The sequence below is a fragment of the Pyxicephalus adspersus genome, chromosome Z (assembly GCF_032062135.1).
Source record: "Pyxicephalus adspersus chromosome Z, UCB_Pads_2.0, whole genome shotgun sequence".
Taxonomy (NCBI): Eukaryota; Metazoa; Chordata; class Amphibia; order Anura; family Pyxicephalidae; genus Pyxicephalus; species Pyxicephalus adspersus.
In genome coordinates, this window is record NC_092871.1 from 66,275,596 (window position 1) to 66,293,569 (window position 17,974).

The 17,974-nt window shown below is 35.4% G+C and overlaps 1 protein-coding gene across 1 annotated transcript in view; it reads right to left on the reverse strand.

Moving 5' to 3' along the window:
- Positions 1-17,974, reverse strand: part of LOC140344423 (coiled-coil domain-containing protein 180-like) — a 65,250-nt gene that overhangs the window by 21,842 nt on the left and 25,434 nt on the right. Inside the window, exons 19-25 of the mRNA XM_072431543.1 lie at positions 6,560-6,735; positions 5,720-5,900; positions 4,398-4,544; positions 3,807-3,951; positions 3,401-3,517; positions 3,063-3,168; positions 2,307-2,383 (exon numbers count right to left, since the gene is read on the reverse strand). Coding sequence (XP_072287644.1) covers positions 2,307-2,383; positions 3,063-3,168; positions 3,401-3,517; positions 3,807-3,951; positions 4,398-4,544; positions 5,720-5,900; positions 6,560-6,735 — 949 coding nt within the window. The remainder of the gene's footprint in view (positions 1-2,306; positions 2,384-3,062; positions 3,169-3,400; positions 3,518-3,806; positions 3,952-4,397; positions 4,545-5,719; positions 5,901-6,559; positions 6,736-17,974) is intronic.

Here is a 17,974-nt window from a genome sequence, read left to right on the forward strand (position 1 = left end):
TCCACTCCTCCCTGCATGCAGCTCTTAAGCCTCCTTGTTGTGGCTCCCTTTGACCACCAACAGGAGATGCCTGATGGGGGATCCTCTTCCTCCCCTAGACACTGAGGAGTAGGGGGATTCCCCTTCCGGTGTTCTAATGAAAAAAATCTACCAGGGACATGTACAATGATGTCATTGTCAGGAACGTTTCACAGCTGTGTTTGTGTGTGAATGCAGCATGTCATGTACTGCAGCCTTACATCTCTTCTAGTACAAACCTCCATAATTCCTAAACAGTACGTTGTACCACCCTGAAACTTTCAGGGTACACAGGGGACCTCCATAGCTACGAAATGTTATCTCCTTACCTTCAACAACTTTCAAAATATGGGGGTCAAAATTATAAAAAAAATGTCAAAATTGAATATCAGGGTTGCTGTTTTAAAAGTAAGTGTCTCTAGAAGCCCAAAATAAACAAACAAATTATAGACGCCCGGGGCGACTTACATAGCAAGGAGGTGCAAACCCCAGATTTATACCTACCTGTCCCCTTCCCTTCCTTGATCCCCAATTTCTCTGGAACGGGTAGATGGACAAAATCAAAAATGTAGGTGCAAGTGGGGGACACTTGTGACTAACAACCCCTAAATTTGCATTGTTAGGCCATCAGCAGAACATAAAAAAATCTGCCCATCATAAAAATCTACGCTGTTACACATTGCTGGAGGCCTCTAGCACCTGAACGCCAATTTCTCAGGAACGAGGGGGTACAGGTGAACAAAATTAGAGGTACAAATTTCATCATTAGGGCATCGTCAGAACATAAAAAAATGCCCATCAAAAAAATCTACCCTGTTCAAATGTAAGTTTCCTAAGATTTATTCCTACACAACGTAATATTTGATATACATAATTGTGTGTAAACATTTAATATATATAAAAATGTAAGCTATATATTAGTTTATTTAGGTAACTTTATATTAATAGTTTTATATATATTTAATTACTTTTAAATCTATTTATCAATTACCAAATAAATTACCTAATAATTTTGGGAAAGCGAATTATGATTGCTGGACTTTAAAATATAAAAGTATATACAAGAAAGATTACCGATTACTTTAATCCTGAGTATATTTAATCCAGTGAAATACAAAAAATACATGCACAAATTAATATATGTATTCTGTTGTTGTAAGAGGTAAAAATTAAAAAAAAAATTAAAACTTTTAAACATTTATAAGCTGTGTTATGTTTTGTGGCTCCAGACTATTTTTCTTTAGTGGAAGAGAGGACAAAATGACTCTTTTCATAGTAAAGGTTGACGACCCCCTGGGCTGAGCTGAGACTACATAACTCCCACACAGGTGTGGAGGACTTCATTCAGTTCCTGCAAGCACAGGGGAAGCAAGGATTACCTGGTATCTTGGCAACCAAAGCTGAGCTTTGTGCAGCTCAGCAATTTTGACAGTTTTCCAGTGTGATCAGGTAGGTAACAGGGATAATGACTTGCCTGATGAAACATTTAACATAACATTTAACATATTTAACATAAAAGTGGACCTTTTATTTCACTTTAATGTTTCACTTTTTCCTGGTTTAGCTTAACTGCCTTCTACACTACCTCCCACCTAATTGTGCAGAGGTGGTTATTCTACTTTACTGCCTGGTAAAAATGGTGGAGGTTGAGCAATGTCACAGGAAGCTACACTGCTGAATCAGGAACTAAACATACCTGACAATATGTGTCACAGTTGGGTCAAAAGACTGACCAAACAGAATTTTGTCAGGTAAAACAATAAAGTGAATGCTGGCTACACTGAAAATAATATACCACAACATGCCAGGTACTAAGATACTTTTAGGAAGCAGCCTGTGGGAAACCATTTGTAACATGGATTGACATGGATTTTGATTTTGAAAATGATATAAATGGATGCCCCATTAGTATATCCAATTTTTCTATTCTATGTATTTTGCCACAACTGTCCTATGCCGTGTATTGTGACCCAACTTACTAGTGTTCTAAATTTTAAGAGTGTAATCCGTTGTAGTAGTGTAATAGTATAATGAATGTGGTGTAACAAGTTAGGCTCAGTTCATATTAGCAGCAAAAAACATTTACCCCGTCTGAGTGACTTCTGGCAACTGCTAGTCACCTAGAATTGGTAACAGGTGGTGCTGGGCTTTTTCAGAGCTAACAGTTTTTTTAATATTCACACTGCCGGTGGGAATTCAGCCCAACTTCAGATGTGCCCATGAGGCTATATCTTGACTATCTTAATTGTTTATTAGCGCAAGGAGCATTTTACATACTTTTTACTTACCAAAAGACAGGACAAATAACGACTCCTCTTGGAGATTTCTTCTATAATATGTTTAGCAAAGTCATATAAGATCTTGGCTGGTCACCACCTATTGTTAAGGTAAGAAACAAAAACACCTTTAAAATGATAAAAATGGATGAAAATAGTAAAACAGACAAAATTATACTTAAAATCTTTTATTTGATCCTAAATATGAAGATTAACATCTCACCTAAAGTTCAAACCCAAAAATTATCTAAATTGCAAGAAATCTAGAACAGTTCATGCTTTGCAAAATACAAAGATGTGTAGTAAGGTGGAAAAGAGGTTCATTAAAGATAATCTATAGCCATCCCCTATACAGATACGTGTTGCCTAATTATGTTGATAAATGCATTTGCTTACCTGTGCATTGCAAAGCTTTCAATATGATATTACTAACATCCCTCTAATATATGTATTATTTTTGTATTTTAAAGCTTCTATCCATTATCGCTTGCAGTTCACCCATTGACCACACATCCAGGGCAGGAGTAGAATGTCTGTAATCACTGTGTGCAGAAGCCCTGTGCAGCCACTGGCACACTACCATGTCTGATGCTACAGAGCATGTAGTGGGGCTACAGTTTAGCTTTAAATTAAAAACATAACACATTCAATGCATTCTCAGATAGTTGGTCAAGAGAAGGACAAAAAATTGTTTTACAAAGAAGTTATGGGATACACAAAAATCCTGAGCAAACAGTCACTTTTACTTTATTAGTTTGGAACATTGACAACATACTTCTTCAACCATGTTGGGGCTAGCACAGGCATCTGTCTTCTTCCGTAGCTGTTCCAGGTACGAGTTAATCTGCTGGCACTGAGAATTGCTGTTCACAACCTACAGACAATTAGATCATATTCAGATTGTATTTATTAGCACAAAAGGAAATAAAACATCAGTTTTAAACTAAATCCTAAAACATTTGAAAAATTGCACCAAAGCAGGTCCTTAGTTGCAAAAGGCTCAGGCGGTGTCCCTTCTACAGAAAATAACCTTACCTGCCTTCTTTTTTAAGTACACTCACTTGTCCCTTTAGATATTGTAGAGTCCATATAATAACCTAATTTACCAGTGCTTTAATCTTCACCTGCAGATTAGTCAGTAATTTCTGTATATTCTCTAGAAAGATTGTGGTCATTGTTAGACTATGGAATTTATCTTCAAACTTTTTAACAACTTCTGTAGCCTGAATAAAAAGAGGACATTATCGAGTAAGAATTTTTATTGTATTGACAATCCAGTAAGTAATATGCTATTATCTTGTTTATATCTATAGTAGCCACATATTCTGCAGTGCTGCACAATAAATATTAGAATGCCAATTACACGCTTGCATAGACAAGGAAAAATTACATATGAAGAGAAGAGGAATAACCCAAAGAATTCTTACAATCTAAGAGATAGAGTAAACATATTTGAGAACATAGAAAAATAGGTGCCCATTTAAAACTCTAAACAGCTTCCACCATATCTACCTGTTCTAAACACAGAGACTCTAGTCCCTCCAGATCCACCATGATGGAGCCTTCAAATGCAGTGATGGTGGATGATGCCTTCTGCAGCCTCTTACGGAGAGTCCCAATCTCATCAGGAGAAAAATTGCCGCCTTCTGAAAATAATCTGTACAAAATAAAGTGTTTTTAAAAAGAAATTTTAAAATTAGGCAGAGCTGCATCAACTGACAATTTTGTTTCCTTTTCTTCTTTGCAGTGAGACGCTAAAATGTAGAGCAGGACTGGTCACCTTCAATGTAAGTCTGTGCCCAGTCACTCCCTGTATTATGCTGATTGACTGAGGAGCTTAGAGTGAATAGGGAAAACTCCATGAGGAGCATTGAAAACTGAACCCCATCAAAAGAAATGGCTAGATGTTATCCACATACTCTGACTAGGAGCAGGATTTCCTTCCTCTCAGCCACCAAATTCAAACCTGCCATGAATATGTGATTGATAGATTCCAATACAATCAGATTAAATATTTAGCCTTGCAGTGATTTATTTTAAAAAAAAAGGTTAGGTAAGTTGGTCAATAGATGCCAGGTGGTCAGGTATCGGCCATGTTCTTACCTGAAATATTTGATAAAATAAGAGTTGGTATCAGATAGTTTTCCTAGCATTTCCTCCACATGCTGCCGGTAGTTCCTCAAAGAAGTTTGGACTCCACTGTTATGGCTGTCCAGAATGGAGGACAAGGAATTGCTCAGGGCTACCAGTCTGAAATATAGAAAAAAAAAAAAATATTAACTAGAGCATTAGCTATTTAGCAAATTAGATATGTATAAAATAAAAAATCCATAAACCTTATTGGGTAAATAGATAAAGAATTGGCCTTAAAGTGAATCCAATGGCAGACATTTCTATTGTATAGGCAGCCAGTTACTTTACACAGAACACAATGAAGTGAAAATGTAAAAAAAAACAGTGACCAAACAGGCTAGGAAGAAGCCTATACCAGTCCATATCTGGATCCATACAAACGTCCGTATCTGGATCCATAGAAAGTATATCCTCTCCAACCTTGAAGAGCTTTAATAAATCAGGCCTATGGTTTTATTTTTTTAACTGCTTATAAATGCTTATAAACCTGGATAAAAGATTATAACTGAAAACAAATAGAAGAGTTTACAGGCTCTTATAAGCACTGCTGCTTTAAACACCTAGAAACTCTTACAAATGCTCATAAAAGCATTATGGGGTTTTAAAAGCATTTTAGGCTTGCTTTAAAACACAAACACATTTATAAGTGGTATATTAATAAATAAGCATTTAAAATAACAGTCCGTGTAAACTAAGCCTAAATATATATAACATTTGAATCAATCCTTGCCCCTTTCTGTTTAAAGTGTCAGGAAATTAGGTAGTAGGGAAATTTGGTGCAAATGACAAGTTTAAAAAAACAGATTGATTATCTCTTTTTAATACTTTGTCTTGACTTCTTATTCTACTTTTTTCATGGAGCTTAATCTGTACACTGGGAAAAACCATACCTACCTCTTTCAGAATTTAAACCCCTAGTGCTGCTTTGGTGACAGGAACACAAGTTGTAGGTGGGGATTAAACAAATCTAAAAAATACTTCAAAACCTTCACAAGAGGAAAGACATCAGCTTATTCCACACTTTTCCTAAACAGGAACTTTGGTTACTAAAACAAAATGACTGTTCCGCTTCAAGGTATACAATTGCATAGAGACAAGTAGGCTGAAAAAAAAGTCAAACTGGTAGAATAAATTGTCACCAGTCAGTGAGTATCCAAGTACACATATCTAATATGGGTGGGCTTGCTGTGCATTTTTTCATCTTTGAAAACAATTTATAAACATGAAAGGACAAATAGGTGATAAATTAGTACACAATAGTGAACATATACTAATAGTCGACATATACTAACTTATCAGACTTATTGGCATTCAGGAATATGCTCTCCATGGAAATAATTTTGCTGTGGAAATTTTCAGTCTCTATTTTCATTTTCTCTATCAGTAAAACACTTTCTTCCTTTAAATTATTAAGTGCTTGATTCACCCCCTCACAGTGGCGGTCCACACGTTCTGAGTGTAGGAGCAACTCGGCTACAAGGGAATTGGAAATAATTACTTACAGAGTACCAGGTGCACCATATTATCAAAAACTTAGTATAGGGATTAGATAATGTAGCAAACAGGACTGGCTGTTGATTGTTAGTATTCCACCAATTATCAATACACAACTTTCTGATATGTTCCTAAACTTGGCACAGACATACAAGTGTAGTTAGATATGCGCCCTGAGGATTTTTCAATGGGCTGTCTGTCACATAATTATATATGTGTATTTTTTATATTCATGTTCATTGGTTCAAGTCCAAAAATAGGCAGGAGGTAAATATTTTTTACAATCTTCAGAAGGACAAAATCTGAAAAGTGTCACCATACTACAGATCAAGGCAGTAAGATTACAATGGTAACTGCATAAAGTAGTTTAATAGGCAAATTAAAGACATCAATATAAAGCCAAGCATGTACATTATATCTACATTATATACATCTACATTATAAATACATATCCTAAAAAAATTTTTTCATTCATTTTGTACTCAGACTTCAACCCCTCTGTAGTCCCAGAGAATACCTCCAGCCTCCAGAAGTTACATATTAAACACTGAACTGGCAAATCACCAAGTATTTTGTGGGCTTGCAAGGGGATTAAAGTGCTGTTTATTTATGTGTACCTACATGTCACATGAGTGTACCTGCTCTGACATTGTGGATGTCCATTTCTATACGTAGTCCCCTGGGTTCATGAAGGTGTGAAAGCAGATCAAATTCAGACTTGAGCTCCTCCTTCTTGGCCAGAACAATACTATGAGAATTGGACATCATTTCATCAAACCAACTATCCAAGTGTTCATAGAAACCAAGCCGAATACTAAAAGTCAGAGGAAAGTAATGCAATAAGAATGTCACAACATAAAACAAACAATCTGCACTGGAAACAGCAGCCAACCAGGTAGACAACAAATTAACCTCAAGTTATTTAACTGCATGTTATTCCCCCATGAGAGTTAAAATGTTAGCCAAGTGTCAGCCTGTAAGGCGCCCCACAGATATTGAACTATGTTCTGCTTGAGCTCAGAACTTAAGGACACTGAGCCTGATTCATCAAGCCAAATTGGAAGCTCGACTTAAGCACGTATTCGCGATCCGGAATCAGAGCCCTTAAAATCAATTCATCAACCATATTCGAGGCACTTGCGTACTCGCGCAGAAGTCATCAACTGAAGCGATCTTTTTGATGAATATGCGCAGCCCTGGCAGTTTCACACTGAGGAGCTTGCAGTAAACTCACTGTTCCCCTAAAAAAACATTCTTTCTAATGGCACACATATTACCCTTAGCCCTAAAAATGTTCAAATGTTTAAAACATCTATATGAGCTAAGAAATAAGCATATTTTAAAATGACTTTTTTCTTTCCTATTAGGCAAGAGTTACTTTTCCCACAAAAGTCACAAGCACACACACGTTCTTGTTTGCTTCATATATATATATATATATATATATATATATATATATATATACACACATACATACACACATACACACACACACACATACATATATACATTTATACACATATAGAAAATACTTTTAACATTAAATCCCCATCTTATTCAATTAAATAAAAAAAAAATAATCTGTATACTGGTGTACAAATCTAAAGGACTGTATCAATAAATGATTACGGAACGTCCAACTTCAAAAAATCAAAAACAAACAGCCAATTCTGACAGACTTTGCAAGTGCTAATTGCAAGCGAATTTGTGCGCTTAAATTTAAGCATATATAAGGGTGTTGTCTAACTTGCTTTTTTTCTTGGAGGGGCTGTTCTTTTGTGTGTTATCCTAATTAATCTATGTTGCTGCATTTGATACTTTGCTTACAATTTTGCACAATAGCTTCTTTTTTTAATTTTTTTTTTTTTACTTTCAATGTTTTAATGTCCATTGTGTTTGTGGCCATATTGTTTGATTGCAAAATTCTGCCTTTATTACCATTTTAAAATGTTTGTCCTGCATAAATATTTTTTAATCCAGTTTTCCATCCTTACTAGGTCAAAATTGCATATTAGTTTGGTAAGTATTTTTTGAAGTATTTGTTGGGCCATTTTTGAACTATTTTGGCTTTATATGGAAGTGTGGGTTTACATATGTTTTGTCATGTAAATTGGTAGTGTGTGTGTTTTTTAATGTTTTTTCATATTTTAATGTGACCTTTTAGCAAATGTTTCTTTTGAATAAAGTTGTTTGTAAATTGTTGATGTTTGTTTTTTGGGGGGTTTGTTGTTATGTGATCTCCTTTCCAATCTCCCAGGACATACAGTTTAAAAAGTCATTTGTTTTTTTTTATGCTGTTCCTTTTTCTAAATTGTTTAAAAGGCTAAAAACAGCACAACTGCCTTGTTAAAACTGAGTTGATTGATGCGCATAGTTGTGCGCCAAAGCAGACGTGCTATGTGCGCGTGAACTGAGTTTTATCAGATGAAAAATGCGCCGCACTTTTGCACAGTCCTTATTGAGGTAAGTTTTTATTCTTTTGTGTATATTGCTTGTTTTGCTTCATATGCACTCATGTATGTATAGACATGAGTGCACATAAAGCCAAACATGTGTGTATGCATTTCGATGTGTGTAGATATACATAGAAAAAAATAAATTATAGTAAGAAATAGGTAAAGAGGGCTTTTTGGACCATTTTGCTTCACATTGCTTTGTTTCTATGATTTCTGATGTCATGAGCTTGGCTACAAGCAACATTCGTGGGTGATATTGCTTCTGCTTAAAGGAGGAATCCACCTTATGTGCTTCCACTACCAAGCTGAGGTGAGGTGAGTAAGTCAATATATATAGTGGGCAAAAGTCTAAAATGCTATTCAAACCTGCAGAAACACCTTGAAAGGATGGAAAAGCAAGAAAATGTTTGGCACAAAGTGGATTCGGCCCTGGAAATTTGATATACTAGTACTATTTGTTTTGGGTAAACACCTAAATAATGCAAACACTCCAGTATTTAATGAGCATTAGGATAAGCAACAACACAACATCTGCTCATTTCCAAGAGTGCCTGACCCTGCTTGTGAGCTTGGCAATCAATGTGGTTTGATGAGTTGAAGTTTGCTTGTATACAATAGTGCTAAGATTAGGCAGCACAGCACAATGACAACAAACCCATAACACTACCACAAATGAACAGAGGACTTGTGTGGTGGCAAATCAACATGAGTGCAAATGTCAGACTATTAAAAAAAAATAAAAAAAAGGAAATAAAAACCATGACAATTTATTCAGAACAGGACTATGTACATAATACATTTAAATACCAATATGTGACAATGGGACAAAGGCAACTAGGGGGGTCAAGTAGCAGTTTGGAGTGGAAACCATGCAGACATTTGTACTCAATACTTGTGGGAAAAATGACAAAACATTGCTGAAGAATTGCTAAACCACAGAAACTGGCATTACAAACTAGGCACAAAAACATTGCAGCAACAGATGAGACTAACAATGAGAATTACAAAAAATCACATCAATGCATACCATCCAAGCAAACTTACCCCCTTGGGTCCTGGAAGGATGGTAACTACAGACAAGGTAAAAATGTGAGGAGTACTAATAAATACTGATTTGAAACCAAATAAATGTTGATAGTGACTAAGGATAGTATTCTATGCACTTACTGATCACAGAGTGGCACCTATGTCAGGAGAGGGTAAGCTTCAGAAGATACATCTAAAAACGGTTAAGCAATTAAAAAGAAAAAAAAAAGGATAATGTATTAGAAATAACCATTGGAATTTTTAATGGATACTTATTTGTAGTTTCAGTTGTAAAATAGGTCACTAGTAGTATGATAGAGGGTTTACCTGTTCATAGTGTAGTATAGAAAGTGAACAAAATCCTATCAGCAGCCAGCCAACAAAGGACTGGGCTTGCTGATATCTGGGTTTTAAATAGGAATCGGTGTATGCTAATTGGGAGTTGGTGCAGCTGTGCGTGGATACATTGAAGCATCTAGGGGCAGAGTGCAGGGTTACTTCCGCCCTTCTCTATGTGAATAGAAAGTATCTGAATGTGCATGCGTCGCGCAAGTGTATAACTAGCATGATAGAAGTGTAGGATGCACCTAGGAACACGCAAGTGCATCGGTTATTTAAGGGTGGAAGAGTATAGTTGCTGCCACCCTTCACTGTGCAATAAGATCACAGCTGGCTGTACATGTGGCGGCGTATGCTGCCAGCCACTGTAATGGGGTTTGAACTAAAAGAAATTACAGGAATGATTTGAAACCCAGCCATGGGACATTTATTACAAAGTAATAGTAATAAAGACGCTGGACGTTTATAAAAGGAATGGTCTCATCTCTTCCGAAATGCCCCTCTCAGATTTCCCTGAGGTTACCAATCTCACCAGAGCGAAGAAAAAGAAATTTCCTTTGCCTTTGGTCTTGGGCATCAAAAGAAAACATACTAATGACCTATATTACAACTAAAACTACAAATAAGTATCCATTGAACATTCCAATGGTCATTTCTAATACATAATCCTTCCTTTTTCTTTTTAATTGCTTCACCGTTTTTAGATGTATCTTCTGATGCTTACCCTCTTCTGACATAGGTGCCACTCTGTGATCAGTAAGTGCATAAAATACTATCCTTGGTCACTATCAATATTTAATTTATTTGGTTTTGCATCAGTATTTTGTCCTTCAGTACCTTGACTCTAGTTACCATTCCTTCAGGACTGGTCGTCCCACACCATCCATAAAGTCTATTTCTTCCACAGATACAGACGCATATAGCAAGTAAGAATACTCCCTTTATAACACACCTATAAACTTACAATCCCTCATACACATCCAATAAATACAAACAACTTTTTTATTTTTTTTTTCAACTTTTGATTCTCTAGTTACTACATTACTCTATAATTCATTGGATTTTTCAACAAGTGGCATACTTCTTTAACCACTCTGGATAAATCCTTAATCTGTCTCTCAACGGTCTGTTGGGAGGTAAGTTGACTTCTTTTACACCATTACCTCCTATTACCATTGTGACCTTATTATTTCCCCATATTTTCATTTGTATGGTCTATTATTGTCATATACTTGCGTATTTCAAGGACGACTGTAACACCCATTAGGACTTTATCGCCACTAAATTGTAAGTGTTTTCCCCCACAATCATTACTTTCACTCATCTTAATCTATTTTTTCAAAATATCACCTTGAGTACAATATGCATAATGCCCATTATTTTTTTCCTATGGATTTTCATCTATATCCTTATTTGCAATCCTATAATCCAGTGCCATATCTACTTTGGTATCTTTCACGTCATTACAGCGATTCCTTTTTCCTCACATTTTGACTTTTGACTCACCCTCTTTATTTTCAGTAAGTCGTTTTATACCTTTATGATATGGTAATTTACTCTATAACTTATATATGCTGATATACTTATATATATGCTACTAACTGGGAAAATCAATAATCAGAACGTATTAGAGGTATACATGAATAAGAATGGCTATGTTTTTGATTTATATATTTTATATTGTTTAAATATCCATTTATCTGTACATACAACTGTTTCTGAATATGTATGATAACGAGTCATCCATCTTGATGTATTACTATATCAATATATAACTTTTCTATGCACTAGGATATGATTATATTCCATTTGTACTAAGTAAATCTCTTTATTACATGCTTTTCCCTATAGTTTATATCTACTCAAGTCTCTTGATCCCCGAAACGCGTTGGGCAACTTTCGGAGACACTTGGATTTCCTAAGTACAACTCTTTGATGCACTCTGATTTAGTATATCTTTGATTAACACTTGTTCACATGCAAGTTCTATTATTGATCTGCAATCCTTTATACTTATAGAGTTCATATGTAATGTATAATGTAACTATGAAGAAGTATTACACTTTTTATGCAAAATTACCTTACTATTGTCCTGTTTTTCAAAAAAAACATTGACAAAAACGCTTTAATAACATACAAATATTAAGTCAGCAAAAGCCTGTCTTTTTCTTCTTTCCTCCCTATTGTCCATATGAATTTCTATACATTTAAATGTATTTTGACATACACACACAAGTGAAATCACTAAATGTTCCTTTATACATATAATATACCATGTTTTCCTATAATCCTTTATCAAAATATTTGATTTCTCTAAAGCCAAACTAGAATGAAATTTTAACCCCCCTAGCAGTAATCCTGAGTGTGATTTGGGGTGGATTTTACTTGCAAAAAGCGGTAATCCCGAGTAACACTCGGGGTAAGTTTAGAAGCCCCCGTTACCTTTCCCCCGCGATCTAAAGGTCCCGCTGTGATGCCACGCCGCTGCTCGCATCAGCAGTTAGATGTGAAGAACAATGCAGGACATCTGCATTGTGCATCACATCTAACTGCTGATGCGAGCAGCAATAGTAAATTCTGGGTGTGGTGCCAGAGGGAAATCACTGCTGGCACCACCACCGGAATTTACTATTGCTGCTCGCATCACCCGGAAGATGTGATGCACAATGCAGAAGGTCTGCATTGTGCTTTGCATCTCCCTGGAGATGTGAGCAGCAGCACCAGCGTCGGTGGATGCCAGGGGTGAGGTAGGGCGGGACATCCCCACTTGCATCACCCGGGAGGATGTGATATCTTCCTGGTGATGCGAGTTGTGATGTATTAGGAGGGGTGTGGCCGGGCGGGAAATTTAAAAGCAGATTACAATTTTAAATAGTTATTACAGTAAAAAACACCACACAACATATATTAAGAATAAAAGTACACATTTTAGTGCACCAAACATCATTGCCCAATGCCCCGATTTACATTTTGCCCACTATTATCCCTGACCTTTTGAAATTTATTGATAAATTAGTTTTTTTTTTTTGATAAATTACATTGTTGTAGTCTATTATTTCATTATTTTTTATAATTATTATTTATAAATATTTATTATATTATAATTTATGATTATAATATTATTAATACATATAATTATCATACCCATGAGTTAAGAATTACAGGCCCATAATATAAACAAAAATTTCTATGCAAAAAAAATAGGATCACTTTTTGCATAAAAAACTGACAGAATTAGAACGCTATGGGGGTTAATCAGGTCACAAATGTTTGTTCACATATTTTTTTACAGTCATACTATTGTGTGATGACATTAGAAATGGCTACTTAGTATATATCCAGCTTGATAGAAATTAGTTTGCAGTGTTGCAACTAAAAGAAAAGGTATGAAAACAACAAGTGCAACAAATCTAACTATAAATGAAGCAAGTTTGTGAATGAGTAGAATATAACAGAAAAAAGTAGCACTTACACAAAAAAACATCAAGCATTAAAGATTCAAACTGACCTGTAAAATGGACTGGAAATGCATACAGAACAGGGAGCAGGTGTGCGCTAATCAATTGATTTTAATATCTCCTCCTGTATCGCGCGGCTGAAAAATTATTCGCCCTAATTGGCGTATTTGAGATCTTTGCTCATTTTTATAGGAAACCGGCAGGCGAGTTCACTAGAACTCGGCCCCGACTCACGGTAATAGAACTTGCAGACCGGCGCGTACGCGCATTTTTTTGATAAATCAGGCCCACTGTCAGGTTGACATAGACAAAACTATCGAATAACAAAACCTTTAACTTTTGCTCTTTTAATCATGTGAGCACATTTTCTTTGGCAGTCTGCTTGTAATCAGCACTGACCTCAGACAGGAGGACAGTCTTGCACCTTAACATTTCTGTTCTGACAGCAGGTTTTGAAACTTTAAATGAAAAATATACAGTGAAGGAAACCAACAAGTATTTTTTTTAAAGGGGGCTTTTCAGGCCAATATTCATATATACTAGAACAATAACAAAACACTAACGGCCAAACCACGCTGTGCCTTCTTCCCCGTGTGAGTAGGAGGCATTCCATGTGTTTACTACACTTCCTATAAGAGAGTTAGTTCCTGCACCATCCGTTCACTGCCTAATATTACCCAAATGCACGTACACACTGGACCTCTGTTTACCCTGCGCACGCCCAGCCAGTATTACTAATCAAATCAGAAGACCCAAATATATCAGATCTACCTACCATTCTCCTAAGTGCTTCTTATCAACAGGAATGCATTTCAGTCATGGTCTACTTAAAGACCATAGGGCTCCCTACTGATAATTTATTTAGTTATTCCTTCTTGAGGTTTGATTTTTACTTAGAATATTCAATACCATCTAGAGTTATATATTTATTGAAAACGTCCTTAGTGAATTTGTATATCTAGGTGGGATTAATTCCCTAAAACGCATTTTTTTAATATCAATAGTGTATGTAAATAATTATGGCGAAGGGCTCACAGATTATGTATAATCATATTAGGGAGATATGTTGCTGTCCACAAAAAAACATTTCTTAATTAACATTTCTTAACATTTCTTTTTCATAAATATATAAAAAAGATTCAATCATAATAAACAAACCATAGTGCACTCATTGATTTTTCAATTGACACAAACTATTTGATGATGGTAGATACAATCAATTTGTTTATAACCATGTAAATATATCTAGGTCATGTTTTTTTATTTTTTGTTTTTGCTTGGACCCAATCTCATACAGTTTGGTTCATACAGTGTACACCAGCCTACATTCATTAGAAATCATATGATTTCTGCATCACTATACTGTAGATCCAATCTGTACCAAACTGTTTGGTAATAAACATCTCAACATAAATCCATTTTCATACTAACTTAACTCACTGTACAAACCCCATACCGATCGGAGACTCAGTCCGCCCAGTGTTGCAACATTGTATATCCTTGATATACATCATCAAAAAAAAAATAAAAAAAATAAAAAAAAAAAAGAAAGAAAATGATTAAAGTTGTTACAGATAGGGCCTAAAACTGAATATCTTGTTTAGGCTACAGGTTCAGTGGTTTTGAGGGAGTAAATCCAATTACTTTCTCTTTGCATAATCAATTTGACCGAATCTCCACCTCTCGGGTTCTGATCAACTTTCTCTAAGGCTAAAAATCAGACCTACTCGATATTGAAATTATGGTAAGTACTCATGTAGAGACTTGGGGGACTTTTTGATGGCATATATATGGTCGTAAATACATTTTCTAAACTCCCTTCTCGTCTTCCCCACATAGAACCCTCCACAATTACAGAAGGCCAGATATATGATGCCCTTGGTTTTACAATTTATCACTTGCTTCAGTTTGGGAATTTTTTTTAATAGGTGCTTCGAAAAGATCATGTTTGGTATGGATTCATCTGCACCGTGTACATCCACCACAAGGTGACGTACCCCCTTTATCGTCATTGTAATGACCGTTCTTATTTCTTTGGATGTGACTACGCACTAATTTATCCCTTAAAGAAGGTAACTTCAATTTTGGGTAAGTACCTACATGTTTTTTGATCTTAGGATCAGACGTAAGTATGGGCCAAAACTGGCTACATATATTTCTTACTAAGCGATGTTGTGCAGAGTACCGGGTGAAAATTCCTAAATCTGTATCTTTTTGTTTTTTCCTTTGGAAACAGAATTTGTAATCTAGCTTTTCATTTGACCCTATTGTAAGCCTTCCTTAGGGTGGTTCTCTTTTATCTTCTCTCTATAAGCCTTTTTTGGAGGTCTTTAGCTGCTATTTCAAAGTGCTCCTCTTTAGAAAGGTTCCTTCTTAATCTCATTTATTGAGAATAAAGTATACTTTTCTTTAGCGATTTGGGATGCGCAATCTTAGCAGATAATATTGTGTTTCCCACGGTAGGCTTACGATAAAGCTTGGTTTCCAGAGCCAAATCAGAATTAATAATTTCTATATCAAGAAATGATATTGATGTTTTGCTGTACTGTAACGTAAAAGATAGATTGAAGGTGTTATGCTGGATAGTTTCAAATAATTCCAACAATAATATTTCAGACCCATGCCAGATAAGCACATCATCCAAGTACCTCTTCCTCAATAAAATGTTGCTGAGGTAAATAGAGAGGGCCTCATTCAACATTAGTTCTCTTTCCCAACCCCCTAGGTACAGGATGGCATAGGTTGTCAAGAAGCACTACAACAAAATATTTTGCTTTGAAAGTATTTGATTTGTTTCACTCAGAAAGTTTTTTGTCACTTGTATCTCTTCATGACGAGGTATGCTCGAATAAAAAGCTTCTATGTCAATTGCTACTAATAAACGTTCAGCTGGCAATGACATATGCATATAATGACAATAGCACTTGTAACAGGTTAGAGGTATCCTTGGGAAAAGAAGGTAAACTCCAAACTAAAGGTCGTAAGTAATTATCTACTAGTTGACTAGCTCATGAAGAAATGCTATTAATCCCAGAAAGTATTGGACATCCCGAAGGGTTTTTCAAACTCTTGTGTATTTTCGGGATTGAATAAAACGTAGGTGTTTTAGAGTATTTATTGTTCAAATAGTTAAAGACATCACTGTCAATTGTTCCATTATTCATATGGCTTTACCAATTAATTCATAATATTCACTGTAAAATTCCTAAATCTGGGACTATGAAATTTTCTTATACCAAGTGTGGCTCTCAAGAATCTTCAAACACATTTGTTTGTATTCTTCAACATTTAATACTACAACATTCCCACCCTTATCGAAGGGCTTGATAATGATGTGCGGATTGGATTCTAAATTCCTAATTACCTTTAATTGAGTTTTAGAGAGATTTCCCTGCCGAACTCTTCAATGTTGTCATTTTCATGTATTTGTCTCACCTGTTCATCAATGATTGATTCTTTATTAAACAATACCTTATAAAATAATCTCCTTGCAAACAAATGTAAATCCTTAGTAAACTCAAACTTATCAAAACAATTTAAAGGAACAGAAACTTAACCCTAACTTTAGAACTTCTTCCTGAATGGATATTTAATATTTGGATAAATTGATCACACTTATTTGGGATTGTTGGGAGGAATTTTATAGACCAACTGATCAACCGAATCATTGGATCGTGAAGTAGATATGGTAATATCTTTGATTTTACCATCATGTGTTTTTAGATTATATCGTCTTTTAGTTTTTTGAGTAGTGCCTTGTGTTTCTTCATTAAGAAACCTCTTGGTTCCTTGTTTGGAATACGTGTCCTTCCTGGAGTGACTTTTGTGTGAAGCCTGTAACGAGCTTTTCGATCCACTTTCATCTGTGGTTTCTATGCTCCTTTCATAGTCAGTGAGTCCTTTTCTGGTTCTGCTATATTTCCTAATAGTTTGATTCCACTTATATGCTCTAACCGATAGGAATGCCTTTGATCAGAAAATTTTTGTTCTTTGTTAGAAACCAATACTGCATTTAATTTCTGTAAAAAGTTTTGAATTTCCTGATTTTTCTTACTAAATGCATTAGATGAGAGCAACTCAGAATATTCTGCATAAAATGTATCTAATTCATTATCCACTTCCCTTAGTTCCATATTATGATATTGGACCAATAATGACATCAATTTATGTGAACAGTCTTTCAACACCTCCTCCCATTCTCTTTTTAAAACTTTCTCTTTCAAAGAGTTTCTCACATTCGGGAAAAGTTGTACTCGGAGACCTATGGGGTTGCATCTTTCAAGTATCTATTCAAGTACTGTATATGCCAGTATGAGATAGATTTTCTTTTGTAAAATGATCTCAATTTAAATGCTACCCCATTGATTTCAGATTCTTTCCTAGTATGTGTTATACATGATTCTTTTAATGCTGAAGAAAAAAAAAAGAAAAAAAAAGGAACACAAATCAAAATTGAATAACAGTTCACATGTTTTCTAAAGGTTTAACAATTTCCACTATATCTTTTTTGAGGAATATAGGGGGATGAAATGGAGAGACAAATGAGTGTGTTTCACCAACCCAACAACAATGAAGTATATCTGTATACTAACTCCTAATGGAGTATGCTACCTAATGGAGTATATCTGTATACTAACTCCAAAGCTAACGAATCCTCCCTTCACCTACTAGGACTATTGTATTGTACAATGGAGTCCATAAGGGACCAGGCAAAATAGGTGACCACGCCCGGAATTTGCTATTGCTGCTGGCATCTGCAGAGAGATGTGAAGCA